The 27,023-nt window shown below is 38.2% G+C and overlaps 2 protein-coding genes and 1 pseudogene across 3 annotated transcripts in view; 2 read left to right on the forward strand and 1 right to left on the reverse strand.

The window, feature by feature from the left end:
- The first annotated feature begins 6,692 nt into the window (after positions 1-6,692).
- Positions 6,693-7,260, forward strand: LOC119261206 (mortality factor 4-like protein 1; annotated as a pseudogene).
- A 585-nt stretch (positions 7,261-7,845) lies between these two features.
- MBLAC2 (metallo-beta-lactamase domain containing 2) lies at positions 7,846-22,733 on the reverse strand. The gene is made up of 2 exons (XM_037530197.2): positions 22,201-22,733; positions 7,846-11,145 (listed from the first exon to the last, which is right to left on the reverse strand). The coding sequence occupies exons 1-2, from the start codon at positions 22,652-22,654 to the stop codon at positions 10,760-10,762; spliced, it is 840 nt and encodes a 279-aa protein (XP_037386094.1). The 5' UTR covers positions 22,655-22,733; the 3' UTR covers positions 7,846-10,759.
- A 494-nt stretch (positions 22,734-23,227) lies between these two features.
- The window catches only part of POLR3G (RNA polymerase III subunit G), a 36,292-nt gene continuing 32,496 nt past the window's right edge, over positions 23,228-27,023 (forward strand). For both annotated transcript variants that reach the window (XM_054688123.1, XM_054688124.1), the window contains exon 1: positions 23,228-23,331. The gene's annotated coding sequence lies outside the window, so the exon portion shown is untranslated. The remainder of the gene's footprint in view (positions 23,332-27,023) is intronic.

Here is a 27,023-nt window from a genome sequence, read left to right on the forward strand (position 1 = left end):
TGGGTAATCATTCTCACCACCCCAAATACTTGAACATAGAGCAAAGATTTTCCTAAAATAGTCTTCTGTGGACTTCCTCAGTTATTCATTTGATAAATACTACCCTGAAAATGTGTTTGATATTCAAAGAGCTATAAGGGGGTAATTGGGACAGAAGCTGAAAAAGTTGGGGCATAATGGAAGAGATCAGAATTTTAAAGAGGTAGATTAGTAGCATTTATAAAACTATGTAGACCATCATTAGGACTTAATTTTTATTTGGAATGAAAAAAATTTATGAAAAGTTTTGGGGAGAGGAAAGATGTAATCTACCTTATGAATTTTGTTGAGAATACTCTCAAGGAATCAAGGCAGGAAAACAGAGATCAGTTAGAAATTGCTATAGCAATAATTCAGATGAGATTTTATGGAAAGTGGGAACAGGGTAGCAGTGGTGGAAAGAGTGAGAGCTCAGGAGTCTCCAGTGTTGGCAAGTGCCCAAGTCAGCTGCTATATGGGGCTCTCCACAGAAGCCTCCCCTCCCTTTGTGAGTTTTACTGCCCATGTATCACTACGAACAAAGTTCCCTTAAAGTTTTTCCTAGCTCTTTCCTCCAGATCATTGTTCCTAGTGTGTTCTGTAGTCATTCATTTTTTTCCTGTTTTTTGGGTTTTTGGTTTTTTTTTTTGCCTTACTGCAATTTAGTTTTTACTGCGATTTAGTTGTACCTCGAGGAAGCAAATATAGCATCTTCATTTTGCCACTACCTTGTAAACCTCAATGCAGCACTCTGCATTCAGTTTAATGCTCTGTATTCCTATTGAAATTCTTTATAAATTTTGAGTATGAAACTGGTCCCACAAATTAGGTAGTTGGTCACAAGGATTTTTTTGTTTTTGTGTTTCAAATGGTCCTGGGATATCTGCAATGATTTAGCAAAATCACAAGTTTTAGCTCCCTCGGGGGGGAAAAAAAATCCCACTTCCCAACAAATAACATATATGCTAAGACAGACACATGGAATTATTCAACCTAAGGTGCCAGGTACCTGAATAACCACATACTGTGTCTCCATGGAATCTGATACTGCTTTGCTGAAGTCATAATTTATAAAAACACAAGAAAATCCAACTCCCTTTTAAGAAAAGCCTCATAAGTAGAATTCTACCTTTTAAAACTATTCAATCCATAATGGATGGACAATAAAAAAAGTTAAAGAATCTGGCAATGAGACAAAGGCTGGTAGAAAAACTAAAGAGATTTCTGAGAGACTCTATCACCAGCAATACAGCTAGTTGTCCTAATAGGAATTTGCCAGCTACCATTCCCTCATTGAAGCAATAGCTGTTGTTCATCCTTGAACCACTCAAAGTGACTATCACTATCAGTCACTAATATAAAAGAAAACTGGAACAGGCATTCTTGCTCATCTAAAACTTCAGAACAGGAGAGATGGACCATATTGGATTTTTTAAAATTAAAAAATAGTATTTGCTGGATTTTTTTAAATTAAAAAATAATATTTGCTGGAAATCTTGTAAAAGATGGGGGGAAATATGGGTTAAGAAATCAGTCAATTAAAGTTAGCTAAACCAGCATTCAAAATGAAAAAATGATTATTTCTTTCTAGCAGTGGTTCTTTTTTTTTTTTTTTAATTTACTTATTTTTGTGTACAAGAACTGGGATGTAGGCCAGAGTTACAAGGGGGTGAGAGGATTCACCAGAGACAGAGTGGGAAACAGAACAGGCATGTTTACTGAAGGACACTGCTAAGGGAAGCAGTGGCAGGCAGACAGAATTCTGCTGCACCATTTGGAATTTCTTCCTGGCAGGGATGGAATTTCTTCCTGGCAAGGGATCGAACTCAGGCCATAGCAGTGATAGTGCTCAGATTTAACCCCTAGGCCATCAGGGAGGCCCCTCTAGCAATGGCTTTAACTCATAGTCTGAGCATCAGAATCACCTTTGGACCTTCTAAACATTCAGATATCTAGTCTTTTAAAATTTTAGAACCCCCCAATATATTTCTTATATCAGTTTGTGTGCATTCTGGAAATGTATGGTTTTTTAAACTTCTGTATGATTTAAATGTACAGTCAAGGCTGAGAATTTTTATTTCTTTCTTGTATGTAAAGATATTAAAATATCTATCACCCAAATACCTCTGGACTGACTTTTTTAAAAGCTGGAAGGCAGTTCTTAGTCAGTCCTGCCTAAACTTAGAGTTTATGATCTACTCGTAATTCACTTTGGAGGAGCTCTGAGATTACCTGAGATATATAAGCAGTCATTACAGAAATCAATATGTGTTGAGCTAATGTACACAGTTTTAAAGAAGCTTTATTCAGCATAGTATACTCAAGGGTGAAGAAAGAGCATCAGGATTTTATTTAATAATGGTGAATGGATTTCCATGCAGTGCTGGAAAGGCCAGTAATTGATGTGATGAAACCTGGACACCTTCAGAAATAAAGTATCCTGGGCGTCAGTTTTCTGGATAGCTGTGGATCCTTCTGTGAGCTTCAAAAAGTATTTTTTGAAGGGATACAAGTAGTTCTAAATTGTGTCATAGAATTCTTGTTTTCCTAAAAGCTTATTGAATGTAATTTAATCTTTTCTTGAGAACATAGAATCTTCATCACTATCAACTGTTACAGAGTATGAGTCAAAACATTGTAGTGGAAGGTAGCAATGATGAGATGAGGTCCAAAGTCAATAGAACCTAGTTTCCTAAATTGCAGGCCAGAGACTCATTCTCATCATGGTCCAAAGTATTGATCACATAAGATTAAACTCATAAACTACTCACTGGGGAAAGAGATGTACACGAATGCCAAATTTGTAACTGTAACTGTCCTACATTTTCTGACATCACTGAATATTGATGTTATGACAACTAGCACATTTTTTTTTTCTAATTTTTCAAACTTCAAGGGAAACTAAGGCAAAATTAGAAACTAATTTATGCATTGGTCTTGAGACGTTTCTGTCACTGAAACTCAAAATTAGTCCTTGAAAGTAAAGCTTTGAGGGCCTCCCCAGTGGCACAACGATTGAGCACTGGGTTCCGAAGCTGCCCGCAGCCTCCGCGGCGCCGGTTCGCTCCCTGGCTGCTCCCCGGCCACTGGAGGAGGGTCCCACATGGCGCGCAGACCTCTCCTGCCACCGGCTGCTCCCCTCAGCAGTGTGCTTTGGCCTTCTGCCTGCTCTGCTCCCCGCTCTGGCTCTGGTGAATTCTCTCACCCTCCCACGCTTCTGACTGTACCCAGTGCTTGTATAAATAAATAAATAAATAAACAAATAAACAAATAAATCTTTAAAAAAAAAAGTAAAGCTTTGAAATATGAAATGTTGGCAAGGGTAAAAGGTAAGTGGATGTTTCATGCTATGCTATTAAAAGTATAAAGTGCTCCAGTCCATTTGGGGGGCAATTTTAGGGTGTTATGTGGCACATTCTGGTTTTGGATTAAGAGTGGCAGGTTGATCACATACTTTAACCTGTGGTCCTTTCTGAAATTCAGTAAAATAACAGTAACATCATGTTTTTTAATGGCATAAATTCACAGAAACAGCATGAACAGCCTGAACAATAAAGGAAACAATAGCATCAATAGTTTTGACACTGAAAGTGACAGATGAATGAAAACTGATTTGGAAAACATGAAAATCTGAAAAAGGAATGAGGAAAATCAAGAAGCAATCTTACTATAACACAAACTCCTCCTTAGAAATTAATAGTACCCTGTGCTCTGGGAGCTGGGATGAAGGATTTTTGACTCAAATTCGGTGTAGACTGCCAAGTCCCTCCCTAATATTATTATGCTCCTAAGCAACTCTTTCTTCCCCACCTCAGGGAAGCCTGGAATCTAATTTACATTTACTTTGAAGTTAAGTAGTCTTAGCTTCAGGGCCTACCACTTGAATGGTCCCTTTCAAGGTACTGGAGGCACTTAAGAAATGTGTTTAGGGCCTCCCCGGTGGCGCAGCGGTTGAGCGCTGGGTTGCGAAGCTGCCCGCGGCCTCTGCCTCTGCAGCGCCAGTTCGATCCCCGGCTGCTCCCCAGCCACCGAAGGAGGGTCCCACATGGCGCGCAGACCTCTCCTGCCGCCCGCTGCTCCCCTCAGCAGTGTACTTCGGTCCTTCTGCCTGCTCTGCTCCCTGCTCTGGCTCTGGTGAATTCTCTCACCCTCCTGCGCTTGACTGTACCCAGTGCTTGTATAAACAAAACAAACAAACAAATAAATAAAACATGCCTCTATAAAAAAAAAAAAAATTTAAAAAAAAAAAGAAATGTGTTTAAATGGGGTCTCTCTGGTGGAGCAGGGGTTAAAGTCTCAGCACTATCAAGCTATCACCGGCAGCATCAGTTCAACCCACATGGCCAGGCAGACCTCTCCTGTCTCACCCAATGCTCCAGTGTATTTCAGTCGATCTGCCTGTTCTGCAACCCACTCTGTCTCTGGTGAATCTTCATATCACCCCACACCTCTGCACTCCAGTTCTTGTATGCATAAATAAAAATAAATCTTTTTAAAATATGTTTAAATGGTCATTTTTTGCTTGTTTTTAATTATGAAACTAAGTTATTTTTAATACTTTCCCTCAGTGCCCTCAAATTGCAAAAGATTCAGGCTACACAAAACTAAGATCTGCTCCTGACTAGAGTGTTATTATGAGTAGAAGTTAAAACAGGATATCTGGAGGAAATCATGTTGAACTGGAATTCACATTTGAAAAAGGGATTTAGCAAAGATATATACTAAAAGTTGATTACTAAAAGTTCACATTCCCATATTCCTTCAACCTATTTCACAGAATGCGGTCAGCATTATACCCTCTTTTCTTCTAAACTTAACTCCCGAAAGAAAGGACCAAATGACAATTAATCTGGGATCCCTTATGAAAGGGTCCAATGAGATCACCTGCAAGATAGCCCACAATTGTGGAGTCTCTATATCAGCCTCACACATGGAACTAATGTCTTCTCAGAGTATTGTAAGTTCACAGCAAAGTAATAATAATGAAACAATTACCTGTAACATAATTGTCCACAAAGTTGGTATAAATACATACAATTTAATAGGCGAAATACTACATGGCATGCACATCAAAAACATCTTTACAGACACATCACCCAAAGCAGTGATAGTGAAGGCAAAGATAAACAGCTGGGACTACATCAAATTAAACAGATTCTGCACAGCAAAAGAGACAATAACCAAAACAAAGAGAAACCCCACTGACTGGGAGAACATTTTTGCACACAACACTAATGATAAAGGACTGATCACAAAAATCTACAAAGAGCTGATGACACTCAACAAAAACAAAGAAAATAATCTGGTCAAAAAATGGGCAGAAGAGCTAAAAAGAAACTTCTCCAAAGAGGAAATGCAAATGGCCAACAGGCATATGAAAAAATGTTCAACATCACTTGTAATCAGGGAAATGCAAATCAAAACTATCATGAGATACTATCTTACACCAGAGAGAGAATGGCACATATTAAAAAAACTAGCAACAACAAATGTTGGCGAGGTTGTGGAGAAAAAGGAACTCTTCTGCACTGTTGGTGGGAGTGCAAACTGGTCCAACCACTATGGAGAGCTGTGTGGAGATTTCTGGACCTACTAAACATAGAGCTTCCATATGATCCAGCAATTCCACTCCTAGGTATTTACCCAAAGGACACAGAAACATCAATTCCAAAGAGCACCTGCACCCCTATGTTTATAGCAGCACTATTTACAATAGCTAAGCTTTGGAAACAACCCAAATGCCCAAAAATAGATGACTGAATCAAGAAGATGTGGTACATATACACAATGGAATATGACTCAGCAATCAAAAAAGATAAACACATGCAATTTGCAGCAACATGGATGGAGCTAGAAGGGATCATGCTCAGCGAAATAAGTCAGAAAGAAAAAGAAAAATACCGGATGGTCTCACTCATAGCAGGAATCTAGAAAACCTAAATAAGAGACCAGGAAAAAGACTAATCAATACAAAGTAAAAATCAAAATCAACAAGCAACTATAAACTAGAGACATACTACGGCGGGTGGGGGTGTTGGTTGAGGGAGGGACGGGGAAAGGAAGGACTAGATTCAAAATAAGGGGGGGGGTGCAATTGTAAGGGGAATATAACCAAAATGAAAATGCATACATTGTGCAAAGATGAAAAAGATGTAAGAATTATATAAAATAATATATTTAAAAAATACATACAATTTAAATTCACTGCCAATAAAAAATTTAGAATAGTATTTTTATAAAATATTTTATGCTTATATATACATCTTTTGTAATTCATTTCAATTTATGATTTATTTAAAAAAAATACACTGTACTGAATCAAATACTATGGGAATAAACAAATGAATGTACAAATAAAACAATATTAGGAATATGTTCAATATCAAGCCAGACAGAGTTTTGGTGAGTTATTAGGGAAAATGAGACACAGTGGGGAGAAGGAACAAAGTAATTGAGTCATTGGTCAAGGAATCAGGAGAAATACATTAATGTTAGAGGATTTGTATTCATTGAGCTATTTACTTCATTTCAAGCTACTTAAATTCAGCATAATTGTATGTATTTATTGGCCTTTTGTGTTTTCTCTGAATAAATTGTCCATATAAGTTATTCATTTTTTGGATAGCTGTGTGGGGGGGTGCTCTAGAAAACTCCACCTTCTGTCATTGAGTTCCCTATGAGAGGCACCCACTGTCTTGGAGGTTCATCTTACAAAAACATTATGAATAGAGCTGAAGCTAAAGTAAAAATTTCTGAAGAATTCCTGACTTGATTACTGGGATTTAATTATTCTGCAAAAACTCCTCTTTCATCTTCCTGCCAAGAAGAATATGGATTCCCTCCTAAGATTTCAAAAAATAGCCAGGAAACACAGATAATAATAAAGTGGTAGCAAGGATGAAAGAAAATTTCAAGTTCATGTTAGGCACTCGTTTTGTCTACAAGTTTGAGAGGTTGCAGTATGCGGAGATACTGGCAGATCAACATGATGCACCAAAGTCCCAGTTGTGTCCCACTTAAAGTTTGTTGTGTTCCACTAAAGCACCACACCTGCTGAGATTGTAAAATTTGGAATTATGTTGGTCTGTACACCAGTGCTTGAGCAGATCTTTGCTTTATTTTGCTTTATTTCTTAGTTATCTTTGTGATTTCTTAAAATTCCTGGTAATGCATTCCACAAGTCTGTTTAGTGCCAGCAATTATGAAGTGGGACTCCCGGAGAACCAACAAGAAGCTCTATGATTGGTGTCAACACATTTTTATTCTTAATCTTTCTCTTGCACAAATGATATAATTTGAAAATGTTAATGTATAGCTGAACTGATGCTTGTTTTTTTTCTTTGATTTTTAAACAAAGATAATAAAAGGGGTTTTCTTTTTTCTCATTTCGAAGTTGCTACCAGTATATTCAAGGATGGACAACAGACATGCTCTGGTAGTCCATTGCCTAGTCGAAAAAGCTGCTTTTGAATGCTAGTGCTTCTGTTACTGTGATGCTACGCACATTTATGTGTTAATGCTCTATGACAAATACTATGATTGCTAGTGCCAAAGGTCCAATTCAGTGTATGTAATTAAACAAACTCACTCCTTTCTTTGTATGGTGCTTAAAGAGCCCACCCTTTACAAATCATTCATGTTGTTCCTTAGGCATCTTCGCTTTGTTCAGATTATTGATGAATGTAGGCTTGATTCATGGTTTTTGTGTTTGTGTCTAATGCATGTTTTAACATAACAGACACAGTGCATTGTGTATTCAGTTTTCAGAAAAAGTGATTCTTTTAGAAAGTGTTTTTCAGAGATTCAATAAATTTTTCCTTTGTTTCAAAAAAATACCAACTACAGGTTGAAATAAAATGTCCACTTTAATATTTATCACACATGTTTACTTACACTTATCTGAAAATTATGAGGACAATTTGTGCATGTCACATTCATATTACTATCCATATAAGAACATTTACACACAGATATTTATTCAACTATATCAGGATAACACACAAGGTTTTTATTAGTTATAGACTTCTCCATTAAAAACAAATACCAAATAAGGAAAATGAATTTCCAAAGATTAAGTTATCAACAATATGAATAATATAAACTATTTCTAAATGTCTTACATTTTGAATTTGAATTATATACTATTACTTCCCAAACCATAAATTATAACAAAGGGTCACTGTCAGGGTGAAAATATATATTTTTAAAGCTTTTTTTTTTTAAATATGCTTTTATGCTTTAACATCCCTTGATTTATTCTTGGCACATGTGGCATCTTGGAAAGTAAAAATACACTTTGCCAATTTTGTCATTGTGCAGGTATTAGAGAAAGAGCACAGTTTGGGAGGCAGACAGACCTGTGTTCAATTACCAGCTTTGTCCAAAGTTTTCTTGCATGAAGCTGGTCAATTATTTCTTGGCACTGGGGCCAGGATTAAGTTAAATAATGCATATTTTAAAATGCATAGCATGGGCACTAAATGAATGCTAGATCCTTTCCTCAATTTAATTCCATTGAAGCACTAGCAATAATATATCACAGTCTTATGTTTTGGTACAATTTGAAAAACTGAAAAAAAATGAGAAGTTTAAAAATAAAATCAATGTACTTTGAAAAATCACACTCTTAAGAAATAAGGAAATCCTGTATCAGGCTTAAATATTTCTCAATAAAACTTAGTGCCTACTATACCCTGATTAAAAAAAAAAAAAGTCCTAAAGAATGATAAAATGGTCAATGGTTAAGGACTTTTGGTTTGTTTTTTTTTTTGTTTTTTTGTGCTACTGATATAAAAATAATGGCTATATTTAAGGCTCATTAAGTGATTTTTTGTAGTTGCCCTGAACCAAATCTATATTCTTGATGTTGCACTATCAGTTAAAACAGACCTACCACCTTGAATGACTATCATAAAGAAACTCCAAGATATTCTACATTGGAATAATCATGACTTCCTTATTGAGTTTAAGTAATGGTTCATTTGGTGGCATGTGGCATTATAGCTTGTCTGTCATTAGGATGATTTTTATATGCATAATCACAAACCCATCTTTCTCATCCTTTCTCTGAAAACTAAATTTAAATTTCAGAAGGAATAACCTACTCTAGAAGGCAATGTTTCCATCTCTATTTCTGGATCTTTTCGTTTTCTATCCTTACCATCTAATAAATCATCTTTCTAAATCTGACTCAAAAACTCCTCCAAAAACCTTTCTCTAACCAAACTTTACAACCCTTCATTTATGTCCCTGACACTCATGTATAATTTGTATTAACATCAACCTGCATATATTATTTATTTTTTGTTTACCTTCTACTTCCAGCTAAGATAAACTCACTTTGACTTTTTAAGCTTCCACAGTGTTTAGCACAATGCTGTGCATGTATGTACGTGATGATTCTTATGCACATGGGGTATGTATATTGAACATGGGTAGATGTAGGGAAGGAAGTTTCATAATTTTTTAGAAATCAAAATTGATGGACTTTCTTAATATAAAAAAATATGATTTCCAAAGCTATCTCAGTTAGGCTTTAGATATGTTAATAATAAAAAGGCAGTGGGGAAAAACTGTTTAAAAAATCTTTATGAAAGATTCCAAGAGTTTTTAATAAATTATTAAGAGCACCAAATCAAAATATTTTACAGAATAGCGGCATAACCTTTCCTATAACTTGACATATATAGACTCCATTTCATTCAAGACAAAGAATACTGAACAGGAATAGGTGTTGTGAATCAGGATTAAAAAAAGGCAATTCAGTTGAAGTCAATATCTAATGCACACCTTGCAATTAATTTGAAAAGCTTTCTGCATGTTATGTTAGTAAAAGAATGGTTTATGTTAGGATGTTGTAGTTCTCTTGGTGTTTTGATACTATAAAATATGATACATATACTGAAGCTGCTATTTAACAAGAAAAATTTTGTTTATAATAGCTGTTAATATTAAAATAGGATATATTAAAAAATTATTTTCAATGTGTATATTTTCAAATTTGCCTGACAGTGTCCTTTTGAGAAATCTGACAGTTTGTATTTAGATTACAAACATTTGAATTTCACTTTTATGATTAAAAATATTACACTTACATAATAACAAACAACAATATATATTAGCTTTTTACTGAAGCACTCTTGCAATTATATTTAAAGCTTTACAATAAAACAAAATCCATTGTTGTTTTTGTAAGTAAAATTACACAACACACAATGTACACTATAATAACATTAAGAATAAATAAGTAAAATGAAGTATGAAATGTTCAGTACCATAACAATGGAATGTTTTAGCTCTCATTCTATATGTTAATTTGTATTTTTGTATTGAGTTATAATGTATTTCAAACCCAAGAAACATCTCTAAATAATAAACTAAAAATACCAAGTTTGTTGTATGAACATAAAATATTTTGCCTGTTTACCAAGGTCATCTAGGAAATAAAATAAGACAAATGGGAAGCTAGGACAGGTCTTTTTCTTAGAGTAAAAACCTCCTTGCTTTTGAAAATATTACAAGATGACAGCTTTGGCAAATAATAAGCTTATTTAAGCGGTTTCTTATTTGGAAGAAAATAATTTAAACTAAGATTTCCTTTTTTGGCTTATTCATTCTCAATCTTTTTTTCTATAATATACAAAAGCACTTCTTGAGATGCTCACTGTTATTCATTTTAAACAGCACAAAATGAATTGGATTAATTTACAGAATTAATCAAAATAGATTATCAGTTCACATACTAGGGTGAGGTCCTAGAATTTGTTACACGTAGGGCTAAACTTGCAAGAGATCTCATGGCAAAAGTAGAAACTTTGTGACATATCCCAGCTTTTGATATATAGTTAGAAGCCAATCGAAAAAGCCTTTCAGCACCAAAGGTATTGAAGTGGCCAGGAAGCACCTTCTCAACCAGACCTCTGTCCACTAATTCTATCAACCGTTCACAGGTTCCAACATAGTCACTTATCCTGCTGTATGGGAGCCAATCAATCAGTGATCCATCATACACAACATCTCCACTGAAGAGAATCTTTCGGTCTTTGTCATGTAAGCAAATACTGCCCCTGGAGTGACCAGGCATGTGCATAACAGTGAGCTGTCTGTCACCAAGATTGATCACATCCCCTGCAAATGGAAACAGAGTTTAGAGATAAACATGTTGCATAATTGACTTTTAAGCATTTAGAGACAGTAAGAGCATAGTATTCAACAGTTTCAAGAGATTGGGATAGATGACACTTTAATTTTATTTCAAAAAACATCATACTTCTTCATGATGACTTAAAATAGTGAGTAATGTGGAATACTGTTTTTGCAGGTTGTTATAACACATTAAAGAAGAGAAGATTCTGTGGTCAAATAACTTTGGAAAGTATTGCTTTAAAGTAAATTAAGCATCTTTCTTTTCAAGACTTAGTTTTTAATGTGCTGTGCATTGTGGAATATATATATATGTGTATATATATGTTCTGTTTTCCAGAACATCCGTGGCACCTGTTAATATAATTTATTAATGCTACTTTAGTGAATATTATATTTTAGTCTCTTGTTCTGTCAGATGTGGGAATTAAATCTTGAGGAATCAGGATAAATTATTATATTCTGGCCACTGCTATTGCTATTAGTAGTAAACTATCCTTAATCTCCAACTCTGGAACCTCATGTCATCTGTCAGTATCCATTAACCTGTGGCAAGCTAACTTGTTAAATTATAAGGGTAAAATCTCATACTTTTCCCAATAAATGGATAGTGAGGAGGATATAGAGCAATATTAAGAACAAAATTGGTGGGGTCTCCCTGGTGGCACAAGGGGTTAAGATGCAACCCATGAAGCTATCCGCAGCCACTGCAGCATGAGTACATCCCTGGCCAGGGAGCTACCCACATGGCGCAGCAGACCTCTCCTGACTCGCCTGCTGCTCTCTGCAGCAGTGTGTTTCACTCGATCCACCTGTTCTGCTCCCCCTCTGTCTGGTCAAGCCTCTCACGCCCCCTACACCTCTGGCCTGTACCCCAGTTCTTGTATGCATAATAAAATAAATCTTTATTTACTTTTTAAGATTTATTTTTTATTTATACAAGAACCAGGGTACAGACCAGATGAGTGGGAAGGTGAGAGGATTCATCAGAAAGAGCGGGGAACAGAACAGGCAGACTGACGAAATACACTGCTGAGGTGAGTAGTGGGTGAGACAGGAGAGGTCTGCTTCGCCATGTGGGTTGCTCCGAGACCAGTGGACAACTTCACAGCTCTGCGCTCAACTGCCTGCACCACCAGGGAGGCCCTAAAATAAATCTTTAAAAAAAAAACAAACTTAGTATTTTAATGGATTTAAATCAGTACTAACATACGTAAATTGCTGCATGTTATAGATTCATACTGTTACCTCTAGAGCAAATACACACATACACAGAAGTAAAAAATCAGAGAAATACAGCTAAAAGCTAATAAAGGAATTAAAATGGTATAATAATTGGCATTTGTTAAACATAAAAGATGATAATAAATGTGTAACAGAGGGATAAATAAAAAATAAGTGTAGGTAACTACAAAATGGAGACCTAAATACAACTGTATCAATTATGACATAAAATATGAATGTAATAAACACTCTAATCAAAGACAGTGATTGTAAGACTAGATAAAAAAGGAAGATCTCTATACAGTCTACCAGTAAGAAACTATAAGGTAAAAGATAAAAACAGACTGAAAAAAATTTTTTACCGTAAAATATAAATAATCAGGGAAATAGAGTGGCTATGTTAATAAGACAATACAGATTTTTACATAAGGAATATTACTAGAAAAAACAAGTATGTTTTATGAAGATATACATTCAATCTGCACATTAAAAAATAAAAATTATAAATATATATGTATCTAGAAGAAATTAAAAATGCATGAAGCAAAATTGATAGAAATGATATGAGAAACAGTTCAATAATTATGCTTAGATATTTAAATATTCCTCTCTAAACAATTCATAATAAAAGTAGATAGAAAATAAGTAAGGATGCAGAATACCTAAGTGACACTATCACCAGTTTGACCTAATTGACATATATATAATACTTTAAACCAAAATAGCAAAGTACTTTTTTCAATTGCACAAGAAATATTGACCAAGGTGTAAAGTTAGGACAATATAGCAAGTCTGATTAATAAATGTAAGATACATGATACAAAAAATGTGCTCTGACCAGAAAATAAGTAAATGAGAAATCAATAGCAAAAATAAACATGAAACATATCTCAAGATATACCAAGTAACATCACACTTCTACATAGCTTATGGATCAAAGAAAAAAAATCCCAAGAGAGATTAGAAAATATCTTTAATTGAAATTAAAATAAAGTAAATATAAATATAAAAATAAAATAAAACATCACAATTTATGGAAAGCAGTTAATGTAAAGGTTAGAAATTTACTACTTTAAGTGCTTATTTATAAAGGATTAAGTGTTTAAAAACAATAACCAAAGTTTCTATCTCAATAGTTGAGGAAAAAAGAGCAAAACAAAATAAGTATTAAGGAAGAAATGATACAAGTCAGAACAGAAAAAAATGAAAGATCAATTATCAATAGAGAAAAGGATATTTAGTTGGATCTTTGAAAATAGGGACAAAAACGGATACATTTTTGGCTAGACAAAAGAAGAAAAAAAATAGAGAAAACATAAATTGCAAAAAATCAGGAAAGTAAGAGGAGATAACACTACAGAGTCTCAAGAAATTAAAAGTGTAAATGAATGTTACGAACAATTTTAAGGCAACAAATGTGATTTAGTTGAAATAAAAAAATTCTTGAAAGAGATAAGTAATCAAAAATGACTGATTAATAATTTAAATCTCCTCACAAGGAAATTCTGGGCTCAGAGATGGTGTCTGTCATTTCTGTCCAAATTGAAGATCAGACTATATCAATCCCATATTAAGATTTTCATAATAAAAACTTCACTCAATTTTATCCTTATAAAAGTGAAAGACAGGGGCCTCCCCAGTAGCACAACCTATGAAGCAGTCCGCAGCCACTGCAGCACAAGTTCGATTCCCAGCTGGCCAGGGAGCAGCCCACATGGCACAGCAGACCTCTGCTGACTCGCCCACTGCTTCCCTTGGCAGTGTACTTCGACGAACTGCCTGTTCTTTTCCCCACTCTGTCTCTGGTGAGTCCTTTCACCCCCAATATCTCTGGCCTGCACCCCAGCTCTTGTATACATAAATAAATCAATCTTTTTTTTAAAAAGTCAAAGTGTAGAAAAAAAGAAAACTATAAAAACAATATTCTCAATATCCTTATCAAAATTTTGGCAAATTAAATGCAGCATTTTTTAAATAGGATAGTGATCAAATTTATTTGATTTGACTTCTACAAAGCAATTAATGTCAAATACCATAATAATAAAATAAAGGAGAAAAATCATATTCTCATCTAAATAGACGTAGAAGCATATATGACAAAATCCAACCCTTTTTCATGATAAAAAAAAAAATTCAGCAAACTAGAAATAAACAGGGATGGTCCTCAAGTTGATAAAAAGGCATCTATAGAAAACCCTAAAGCTAACCTCTCATTGAATGGAAACTTTAAATACTTTCCTCCTAAGGTAGGAACAGGCTAGGATGTATGCTCTTATTTACCATTCTGCTAAAAATTTTATCTAGTGCATTAAGCCAATCTTTGATTGAACAGAAATAGCGGAGAATAGCGAATGCTCCCCAAAGCCCCTGCCACCAGTAAAAAGAATAAAAAGACAGTGCTCTGATGGCATTTCCCTACCCCATCCCTTGGGACTAGAACTGACCTTATGAAGTCAGTCCATGCATGCAATGCATGCTCTGAAGAGTCCACCCATATTTCCCATCAGCCCCTGCTCAGATGGTAGAGTCTGGAAGGTCGACCTTCTACCATTGAGTAGAAGGGCACCACTTACTGGCTTGGGGATTGCTCCTCACTGTTCATCTTATACTAAGAGGGAAATTTACAGCAATATGGGCACACATCAAAAAAAACAAACAAACAAAAAACAGCTCAAATGATCTAACCTGACATCTTAAGGAATTAAAAAAGAACAAATAAAACCAAAAGTCAGTAGAATGAAAGAAATAATAAAAATTAGAATAGAAATAAAAAAGTTAAAAAGATCAATGAAACCGAAAGTAAGTTCTTTAAAAAAAATAAACAAAATAGACAAACCTCTATCTAGGTTCACAAAATAAAAACGGGAGAAAATTATTCATAAATAGAATCAGAAACAAGAGCAGGAAGTCACAAGAGGCATCACAAAAATACAGATCGTAAGAGACTACTCTGAAAATCTTTATGTCAGTAAATTGAATAACCTAGAGGAACGCTCAAATACTTAGACGCATGCAACCTTCTAAGTTTGAATTAAGAAACAGAATACCAATTACAGGCAAGTAAGTTGAAACTGTATTCAAAAGTCTTCCCCAAACAAAAACCTAGGACCATATGGTTTCAATATGAACTTCACCAAACCTTCACAAACTAATACATATTCTCTATCACTTCCAAGAAATTGAGGATGAGGGAATGTTTCCAAACACATTTTATGAGGCCAACATTACTCTGATACTCTGAGAAGATCATATACCACAATCAAGTGAGTTTCATTTCAGGTATACAAGTATGGTTCAACATCTGCAAACAGATCAATGTAATTCACCACATCAACAAAGGAAAGATCAAAATCACAGGATCCTATCAACAGATTCTGAGGAAATTTGACAAGTTTCAACACCCATTTATGACAAAAAACTCTCAAAATAATGAGGACAGGAGGAACATACTTCACCATATAATAAAGGCAAAATGTGACAAACCCACAGCTAATATCAAATGCAATAGTAAAGACCAAAGTTTTTCCTCCAAGAACTTCTACAAGGATGTACACTTTCACCTCTACTATTCAATGTAGTATTAGAAATCTACCTAGCGAACTCAGGCAACAGAAATTTATAAAAAGCAATCCAAATTGGGGAAGCAGCAAAGCTATCACTATTTGAAAATACTAAGGGCCTCCCCGGTGGCGCAGCGGTTGAGCGCTGGGTTGCGAAGCTGCCCGCGGCCTCTGCGGCTCCGGTTCGATCCCCGGCTGCTCCCCGGCCACCAGAGGAAGGTCCCACATGGCGCGCAGACCTCTCCTGCCGCCCGCTGCTCCCCTCAGCAGTGTACTTCGGTTCTTCTGCCTGCTCTGCTCCCCGCTCTGGCTCTGGTGAATTCTCTCACCCTCCCACGCTTCTGACTGTACCCAGTGCATGTATAAACAAAACAAACAAACAAACAAATAAATAAATAAAGCATGCCTCTATTAAAAAAAAAAAATAAAGAAAATACTAAGACCTCCCTGGTGGCCTAAGGGGTTCGAACCCCGGCTGGCCAGGAAGCAGCCCACATAGCACAGCAGACCTCCCCTCGCCCGCTGCACCCCTCAGCAGTGTATTTCAGTTGATCCACCTGTTCTGTTCCCCCACTCTGTTTCTGGTGAATCCTCTGCCCTGCACCCAGTTGAATCCTCTGTGCCGCACCTCTGCCCTGCACCCCAGTTCTGGTGATCCTCTGCCCCACATCTCTGCCCTGCACCCCAGTTCTTGTATGCATAAATAATTCTTAAAAGAAAAAGAAAATAACAACATACAGAAAACCCCAAAGATACCATTAAAAAAATAAATAGTACAGTGATATGACAATCAAAATTACTGATTTTGTAGTACAGTTGTGTTCCTGTACTCAAACTAGAAGAAAATGAAATCAAGAAAATCCCATTTGCTATTGCATTGAAAAGAATTAAATACTTAGGACTAAACCTATCAAAAGGTTAAGGAGAGTACTACAAAAACTATAAAACCCTTTAAAAAAGTAGATGATGGGCCTCCCCAGTGGCACAGTGGGTTGAGCACAGCACTGTGAAGCTGTCCGCAACCTCTGCAGCACCGGTTCAATTCCCGGCCAGCCAGGGAGATTCCCACATGGCACAGCAGACCTCTCCTATCTTGCCCACTGCTCCCCTCAGCAGTGTATTTCAGTCCTCCTGCCTGGTCTGCTCCCTGCTCTGCCTCTGTTGAATTCTCTCACCCTCCCGTGCCTCTGGCCTATACCCCAGTGCTTGTATAAATAAATAAATCTTAAAAAAAAATAGGTTTAAAAAAAAAAGTAGATGACAAAAAGAAATATTTACATTTACAGGCTGGCATGTGACCAGATAGCTGCAACTAAGTAGTGACCAAGGTCCAGGCTGAAGCCATTGGTGGCAAGTTGGTGGCTCTCCACAGACATTCCTCATCACCAATGGTTTAATTGCCAAAACCCCAGCCATTTTAACTACCAAAAGCCTCAGCAGCTTAACTGACCTTTTAAAAGAACTTTAACAAGACTTGTAGAAGTGACAGCACTGGGATATAATTTTTTGAGAACTTGATAGTTGAATGGGTACAGAATTCCAGGTTGGAAAACAATTTTATTAAAATAAGGCATTGTGCTTTCTTTTTCTAGCTTCAGTCATTCTGATGTGCACAAATCACCATTTTTTATTTTAATTTTCAGAAGCTTGTAGACTAATTTTTGATCCCAGTGTTCTGAATTTTACAATAATGTGCCTGGATGTTTTCATGGATGTTTTCATCCATTATACTAGGAACTCTATGGGCCCTTCACTATGGAAATTTATACTCTTCAATTGTGGGATATTTTTATGAATTATCTCTGTCTATGCACCTATTATGCCAATGTTGGATTTTTCACACTAGTTCTCTACTGTTTATGTACTAATTTTCATTTTGCTTATCTGTTCTTTTTTCATATTGTTCAGCCATATCTTCTATTTCTGATATTTTAAATGTGTACATGTGTGGTTATTGTTCTGGTTTTTTTAATTTTATTTTTATATTCCCCATACAATTGCAACCCCCTTATTTTGACCCCAACCCCTCCTTTCCCCGCCCCCCACCCTTCATAGTGTGTCTCTGGTTCATAGTTGTTTGTTGATTTTGATTTTTTCTTTCTTATAGTTATTCTTTTTCCTGGTCCCTTATTTAGGCTTTCTAGATTCCTGCTATGAGTGAGACCATCCGGTATTTTTCTTTTTCTTTCTGGCTTATTTCGCTGAGCATGATCCCTTCCAGCTCCATCCATGTTGCTGCAAATTGCATGTGTTTATCTTTTTTGAATGCTGAGTAATATTCCATGGTGTATATGTACCACATCTTCTTGATCCAGTCATCTATTTTTGGGCATTTGGGTTGTTTCCAAAGCTTAGCTATTGTAAATAGTGCTGCTATAAACATAGGGGTGCAGGTGCTCTTTGGAATTGATGTTTCTGTGTCCTTTGGGTAAATACCTAGGAGTGGAATTGCTGGATCATATGGATCATATGAAAAAATGTTCAATATCACTTGCAATCAGGGAAATGCAAATCAAAACTACAATGAGATACCATCTTACACCAGTGAGAATGGCACATATTAAAAAAACTAGCAACAACAAATGTTGGCGAGGGTGTGGAGAAAAAGGAACTCTCCTGCACTGCTGGTGGGAGTGCAAACTGGTCCAACCACTATGGAGAGCTGTGTGGAAATTCCTCAACCCACTAAAGATAGTGTTCTGTTCTTTTTAAAGCATCCTATTGTCTCATAAATACCATAAATGCAATAGCATCTGATACCCCTGATGGCATTAATGCTAGTATTTCCCTCTCAAGTTGTTTTGTTATTTAATATTTGATCTCATGTTAGAGATTTTCTCAGATTTTTCATATGTGGTTACCTATTTAACGGGGCAGCGGGGTGGGGGTGTGGGGAGATAAAGGGTGTTTAAAGCACATGCACATGACCTAGTGACCCAGGTTTCACTGTAGAGATCAGGCCAAGAATTTCTTAGACATCAGCATCTTAATCTCCCTCTAGAGTTGGGCAAATTTTCATATAAGATTTTTAAATATTCTACCTGGAATGTAGGGGGGAAGTAATGATCTGGCTCTCATCCTCTGGGAAACTAGTAATGATTTTTTACATACACACAATCGTTTGGATATCTCTAATGGGTTTGTAGGTATGTATTCCTCCTATTTCCCATACTGAACTCCTGAGCTCAGTAATTCTTGGCATTCCTCAACCAAGAAAGCCTTTTTACTTTCCCCAGAGAACAAATTAACTGGAAGGGAGAGAGGTATTCAAACTGGAAGGAGGGAGGAACATGTACTTGGGGAGGTTTCTAAAGATTTAACAGTTACTTAAATGACTTTCAACAAATTCTATCTATATTAGTTTTCCTCCCTTCTCCCTACTAAAGAACCAGTTACTGCTAATTTCTGAGCTGGGTTCCTGCGGCGCGGGATTGGCTCTTGATTTACCATTCCTGCTAAGTAACCACATTTATTCTCCAGCATCCAATGTGGATTTATACTTAAAATGATACACCATGGTTCCTTCAGTTTTTTTTTTTTGGGGGGGGGGGGGAGTATGGGGGCGTAGGTGGAAGTCAAATTATCTATAGATGTGTTTGTTCAATTTGCTACCTTTCTGGAATCTACATTTCTGTTCCTAAATGGCTTAAGTTCCTTGAAACAACTGCTCTAACATCTTGGTGACTTTGAACAACTTTTTTTTAACATCTATAATAGAGATCAAAAGGCCTGCACTTTATATCACTTTAATACTATGAAAATAGGTAAAAATAACATGTGCCCATTCAAGAAAATATGCCATATCAACCTTAGGTTTATTATCATCTTCTTATAGGAAGATACTATTTTCACTACTACTAGAGCCAACTGTTTTTCCATTAGATGATGCACTGTATCATGATCTCTCCTTGTCCTCCTTGTCCCTCATTTATAAGTCGGCTTGGGTTAGCGATACAGTACAGATTTATGATACTCCATGACAATTTAAATGAACTATTTGTTATTTAAACTATACATCCAGGAAAACCGTAAAAATTAAAGAAATGTACATATAAAAGATTATATAGCCGAACATGAACATTAACCTCAGTTGAGTAAATGAAATGCAAAAAAACAATGACGTCAGCATCTTTATGTGCTAACTAAAACAATGAAGACTTTATGTGGTTTGGATATATACTGTTCAAATATGTACATAACTGTGTATGAATTTTAATATAAATATTTTATATCTCCTTCTAGGCATCTGATTATGATAATAGTAAGTTAGCAGAACACACCATTCAGAAGAAACAGGAAATTAATATTCCTGAGAAGAGAGGAAATCAGATAATATTTGAGATGGTAAGAGATCCAGCTCCTAATGAAAAACAACTTTTAATTTAACACAGTATTATCACCTTCAAAGCGTTTGGTAAATATTAAGCTTTCTTTTCACACCTCTGAAGGCTTAATGCATCATACAGGAAGCTTGCAGACACTTTGCAGTTCCAAAATACTGTAATTCTGTCATCCACTGGGATTTAGAAAACCTGGATTCTAGTCCCAGCTTTCCTCACACTGACTATGTGACCTCAGGCATGATATTCAGGCCTGCTTGAATTCTTCATATATAAAATTCCTATCACTCTATCACCATCATTTCCTATTGCTGGCACAGGAGCAAAAGAAAATAAATCAAAAGTAATTTATTCACTTTATTATATAAATACTAACATAAATATTATTTTTTGGTCTGAGTGCCAGGATTCAGTCTGAATATTCATCAATTGCACAGACAGAGACCTCCAAAAAGTATTAATTTTATCAAGAAATACAGAAATTAAAATACATTTAATGTTAAATGTATCTTTTATCTCCAATTGTCGGGTAATGTAAGAATTCCATCTAAGCATTTTTTTTTAATCTTTAGATTTAAAATTTTAATGCACACTTTTTTGGTGGGTTGTGAAATATAGAGTCTTGCTTTCTGTTTTTTATATTTCAAGTATGAAGATCTCATCTGTAGTTTGAATTGATTTTTGTAAAATATTTCATTGTCACACTGGTCAAAGTGAATCTCATTGTACCATAGCAACTGGATCTTTCTATCTCTTATAGGAACATTTTAATAAATTAAATTGGTAATTAAGATGGTTTCAAGATAGAAAGGAAAGAGGGGGATTTCACATCCTACACAAAATTGTCATAATTTATTTATGGGGCAGAATTTATGTGTGATCTGTATATTTTGATCTATTGTGCCTTGGCTCAAATCCTATCTTTTGTCTCTATATTGCTCAGTGAATGCAGCAGGTCATTTAATTGGAGGTTAGTGGCCTCATTTCAAATGTGTTGTAAAGATGAAATGAAATCAACAAAAATATTCCCAAAAAATTAACATACAAATATTGCTGCTGTGGCTAATTAGCTCAATTATATTAAGTGCCTGCATGTGGTTGGCAGAAATGGAGCCCTATTCTATTAGTTTCTCTCAGAACTCCATTCTGTCTTTCACAGAGTCAGAGGCCCATACCAAAGTGCACATACTTTACCATCCACCGGAAACAACCTCCTTTTTAATCTTCCGCAGGCCTTTCGTTCAGCCAGACAAGATACCTCTCATAATGTAAGACTCAGACATATTCTATTTTTTTATATTCATTATCAAGCTATTTCTCTCCTGAGACCACCAAGAACAGAATCCTATCTGGAAGATAAAGAAACACAAGCAGATTGCTCTCAAATGGCTTTCTAAGCCTACAGGTGGGAATTGCTCATACTCAGCAGGGACCATTGATGGAGTGGGTGAAGTCAGCAGTTCTCAAAAGCACAGAACATGACATGCGCTCTAAGTGAGGTGTCATTCCTTAAAAGTCGTCTCGCCAGAAAAGCGCCTAGAAATGTCACACAGGTGCTAAGGAAAAGAATGAGACGTTCCTAATCGCAAGTCTCCGTCGTGTTACTACTGCATCTCACACAGGAAACTGACTAGGGGGTGGGCCCAGCTTTTACAGAGTAAAAGGCACTGCTACTACACCATGCCAGCCAGGGCAGTCTTGAGTAGGGAAGGATGTGATGGCCTGGCCTCTCTGGTCGAGAGGGTTTTCACGCCAGGAAGGAAGAAATAATAGTATTTCTGCGCTGTGACAAAAACGAGCCCTTGCTGCTACGCAGGTTCCCAACATGCATCCCTTGGACCGTTCTCCCCCAATCTCCCCCAGATCTCTCCCTCCCTTACAGAGAGCGCGCGCGCCCAGAAGGGCCCTAATATTACCATCCTGCAGGATGAGGGTGGGCTGCACCGCCTGCACTCGGAACTGCCTGGCCCTCCAACCCGGGCTGGGCGCCCGCACCACCTCACTATCAGACAGCCAGGTCACGGTCTCAAAGTTGTCCCCGCGCGCCAGCGCCTCGGCCTCGGCGTGATGCACGGCCACCCGGTCGAACTGGTAGAGGCCGCCGGCATGGTCGAAGTGCACGTGGGTGGCCACAGCTAGCAGTGGCCGGCACGCCGCGTCCTCTTTGGCCTCGCGATCCTGCAGGAGGCCGGAGGAGTACAGGTACTCCGGGAGGCTGCGCAACCCCAGGCCCGTGTCGATCACCACATCCTGCTCGGAGCCGCGCACCAGCCAGATATTGGCGCGGTTGCCCGACTCATAGAAGCGTTCCTGGATCCAGAAGATGCCGTCGCCCAGGGACTTGTGGGCGTACCACTCGAGCGCCGACATGCTGGGCAGGGCTGCGCCGGGAGCGGTGGACGAGGGTGTGCGCCTCCCCGCAGGCTGTCCAGACCCGGGCGCTGCGGCGCTGTGGCGCTGTCCGCCCGCAGCCAGGGAGGGGGTGCGCAGCGACGCGGGGCGGGAGACGCGGGGTCGAACTAGGAGGAAGGATGAGCCGACGCGCGGCCTGGAGCGTCCGCCCAGAGCAGAGGCTGCTCGGCCCGCACCGCGGCGCTGGGAGCGGGCGCAGCCCTAGGAAGCCGCGGCCCCGGGGCGCGTTAATGCAGTGGCCACTGCGGGAGACCGTGGGCCCAGGAGAAGCGACACTTTGCCCAACTCCGGGTCTCACCGCAGAGGCGGGGCGACAGGCGAGGGAGGAGCCAGGCCCGCCCACCCGCCGCGCTCCGCGTTGCGCACTCCCAGCCCGCGCGCGGTCCGGCCCGGCCGCCAGGACGGCTACGGCGCCTGCCAAGGGCTAAAAAGCTCTCCGCCCCGGGGGCGGGGCCTCTCCGCGGGGTGGGCGGGGCCAGCGGCCCCGGCTCGGAATCCGGCTCCGCGGCCGCGTGGAGGGCGGAGCGCGCTTCTCCAGAGGTGGAACCGGCCGGGTCCGTGTGTCTGCACCCCTTGCTTGCCGGCCAGCGCTGCGGCTGCACACTTTTGTCCAAGCCTGGAGACTTAGAAAGCAGGTAACGTACGAAGCCATTGAGGGCTGGGGAGGGGGTGGAGAGGGTAGAGGGGAGTTAAAGGGGGGCTGGTTGAGAAGGAGGGAGACGTCTGGGGTAGAAACTCCTTACAGCGCCTCTGAATTAAGGGGCTTGGGAGATAGCTTTACCTCTCTTTCTCCTGATCCCTTCAAAATCTTTTGAAATCTTGGAGTTTCCAGATTTTATCTGCTCTCCACTTCCCGGGACTGTGTACTGTGAGAGAGAAGGAAATTTATGCTACTAACTGATGGTAGATTTTCAAATCCGGTGATTATATTGAATGGTTCAAGCAGGAGTCACTGCCGCAGATTTGCTGCCAAGGACCGATAATCAGTATGTTTTCTTAACTCTGGGCATTTTACCCTGTATCCTGGGGGTAGGGGGTTTTGTTTTTGTTTTTGTTTTTTTTCTCTCTCTCTTTTTTTTTTTTTGTTTTTACTCTTTTTAAATGTTAAATTCCGTATTTCCTCCTCCCCTATGCCTTTTTGACTTCTTGGGTTTTAGTTTCCTCTTGGAAGAGGGCAAAGAAAGTTGGTAGAAAGGTTCAACTAAGGAATGGCAGAGGCAGCCCTACTTAGTGAGGACTGAAAAGGTGGATAATGACTGGGTGTGGCCCCAACAGTCACACAAATCACCCCAGTTTACATGCCATGTCCTTTTCCTACCTTGCACATCCAGCTACTGAAACATCCATTTAGGCTTCAAACGTTCCCTTGAGAACTGAACTAATCTCCCTACTCAGGCAGGAAAAATTATAAAGAGACCCATGAGACAGCATTATACAGATAATTATGAAATTGCTTATTGTGGTAGTTACTAATAAGCCTCATGGAAGGAGAAGTGTATTCTACACCTCTGAAAACCTTTAATGGGGTTTTAACCTGTCTGAATATATTGCAGATCTAGTTAGAAGTTGTCCAGTCACTCTTTTTAGGGCTACCCTTATGTGCAAATCTCTGAGCTACATGATATATGAAGAATGAAACTATGTTTAAAAGAGTCATAAACTGGGTTGTCAAGAGTTTGAGGGAAAGTGATGTCTGTATGCACATGATTGCTAAACAGAGCATTATGGGATGTATACCAAAGAAGTTTTTTTTTTTTAAGTTACACATGGAAGAGATTGTTGAGAAGTAGCATTTGAGCTGTCTTAGAAGACCTCTGTTAACATACTATTTGCAGAAAGCACAGAGCTCTCTGTAGTTGAGTATTTTTCCTCTGAGTAGAGACGAGCGCTGGAGGTGAAATGTGGTGATAACCTTACTAGACCATGAGCTCAGCAATGATTCATCCCATATTTGTTGGACTTTTACCATGTTCTCGTAAGTGATGGGGTATAAGAAGGTGTGTAGTTCTTCAAGGAGGCCTTTGCACTTACAGATCCCTCTGCTTCTATCACACTTCCCCTTGGATATCCTTTTCTAGTTCCCCACATGACTCTTTTCCTTACTTTTGTTAGGTTTGTGCTCAAATATTTAAAATATAGGAGGTCTTCTTTACCCACTCTTTCTGTAATAGCACTTCTTTTTCCTGCTTTTTCTTCCTATCACTGATCCCCACCTGACATTTTCTATAAAATATATGTGCTTTTTTTTATTTCCCATAATAGGCTGAGCTCTATGGGAGCAGAGATTTTGTTTTGTTCACCATTATATTCCCAGTACACAGAAGACTTTTCTTACCAGAAAGAGCTTAGTGTACACTTTATGAATGGATAATTAAAAAGCTTACTGAGAACAAGAACTGACGATTACAACAAGATTTTTAAAAGGATAATAAAAGTAGTGTAGTACTTGGGTAACAGAAGGGAGACACATCCAGGTAGTGGGGAGGAGATGGTAACAGAGGAAGTACCTTTTGCACAGGATCTACTGTAGAAGAAAGGACACAGCAGGAACACTACCTGCAAGAGCTGGTTTGGCAGAGTTGATATGGCTAGGGTGTGGACCGTTGTAAGGTGAGGCAGAAAGTTAACTCAAAAGTTCTGTTAATTAAGAAGAAAGGGGCCTTCCCAGTGGCGCGCGAGGGTCCCACATGGCATGCAGAGCTCTCCTGTCGCCCACTGCTCCCCTCAGCAGTGTGCTTCATCGGTCTGCCTGTTCTGCTCTCCGCTCTGGCTCTGTGAATTCTCTCACCCTCCCGCTACCCCCTGCTTGTATAAATAAATAAATAAATATTAAAAAAAAAAGAAGAAGAAGAAAGGTGACACATCAAGGCTGTTTTCTAGAAAGATGAGTGGAGAATAGATTGAAAGTGGGAGTCTGGCCTTGGGAACTTTACTTTCTAAGAGGCCCCCATGACAGTAAGGGCCTGAATGAAAACAGAGGTGAAGGGAGGTGAACGTGTGAGAGAGGACACAGCTGATAGTTTTTTTGCTGAAGTTAGCATTGGTTATCCTGTTCTGGGGCACAATAAGTGTCACTCATCAGGACAGGATACTGTGACCTGGTTTTCAGTTCCTCCCCATAACTTCTGTGCTAAGTTTTTTTGTAAGTTTATTTACCGAGCTAATGTATGCTAGGGACTATGTGAGATGTAGAAGATAATACATTTAAGCCACAATCATAACTCATAAAATTAGAGCTAAGAGAAATTTCAGAGATTAGCTCAGCCACTGCCATGAAATTGTTTTATAGTTGGCTAGAGTGGACTTTTGAATTGAACTCTTAGGTGTTTGAACTATACCTATCAAAGAAGAACATCTCAGAAAAATTCTGAATAGCAATGTTCAGCATCCAAAATGGAAGATGATTTTACATTTTTAAAAGTATTTTTGCCTGGCTGGGGATGAGGAGACTTGAGCTAACCAGTAGGCTGAGTTGCAATAGTCAGTGGAGAGTAAGAGATTGAAGATGTTGGAACTAGAGGTTGAAAAATTCATGAAATGGGGTTTCAGGAAGGATAAAAGGAGGTGGAATCAAGTGCATATAGAAGTATTGGTCATCGGAAGACTTTATTCTCAGTTATTAAAAGTTTGAAGTGAGGTCTATGTTCGTGAAATGGCATTGATTAAGGTGGGCTTCAGGGACACTAATGTAGCACCAGTGAGTAAGATGGGTTATTGGAGGCTAACGTTAAGATGAAGATAGGGGGAAAGGTAAATAAGTTTGCATTGCAAAGGGACTGAAGAGAGTGGCTAAAAAGTCAGCTACAATGATGAATGAGAAGGAGGCCAAATGAAGCAAGTAAACAGCTTCTGGACCAACACTGACTGCAAATTCTTATCTTGAAATGGTATCAGCTGCTTGAGTTGGTGTTGCTTTGACAATGCTTGGTAGCTGGGTATAGCAGGGTAGGTTGTGAAAATTATAGGAAACTGTAACAAGGAAATTTTGCATCCAGAGTGAAAGCAAACTCTTTAGTCTAGTAATCTGATTTCCACAAGATCACTCTTTTATATCCATCACATTCCCCCCATTTCTTTCTTTTTTCTTAAACCACTATCCCTTCCATCCCTTTGGCTCTTTCACTCTCTTAACCTTAGAGCCCTCAGGATGTTTATTGATGTCTACAAGTTTTTGAATGTGTATTATGTTATTGAGTTATCTGCTATTTATATAGCCAGTGTTTGTTTTATATTATTCTGACTTTGCTACATATAATTCTCTCAAATTCTCTTCATTTGGTTGAAAATGGCTACTTTTCATCCTTCCTATGGCTTTTTAATACTCCAT

This window comes from Talpa occidentalis, unplaced genomic scaffold, assembly GCF_014898055.3.
Source record: "Talpa occidentalis isolate TD23 unplaced genomic scaffold, MPIMG_talOcc4v2.1 talOcc4.6, whole genome shotgun sequence".
Classification (NCBI taxonomy): domain Eukaryota; kingdom Metazoa; phylum Chordata; class Mammalia; order Eulipotyphla; family Talpidae; genus Talpa; species Talpa occidentalis.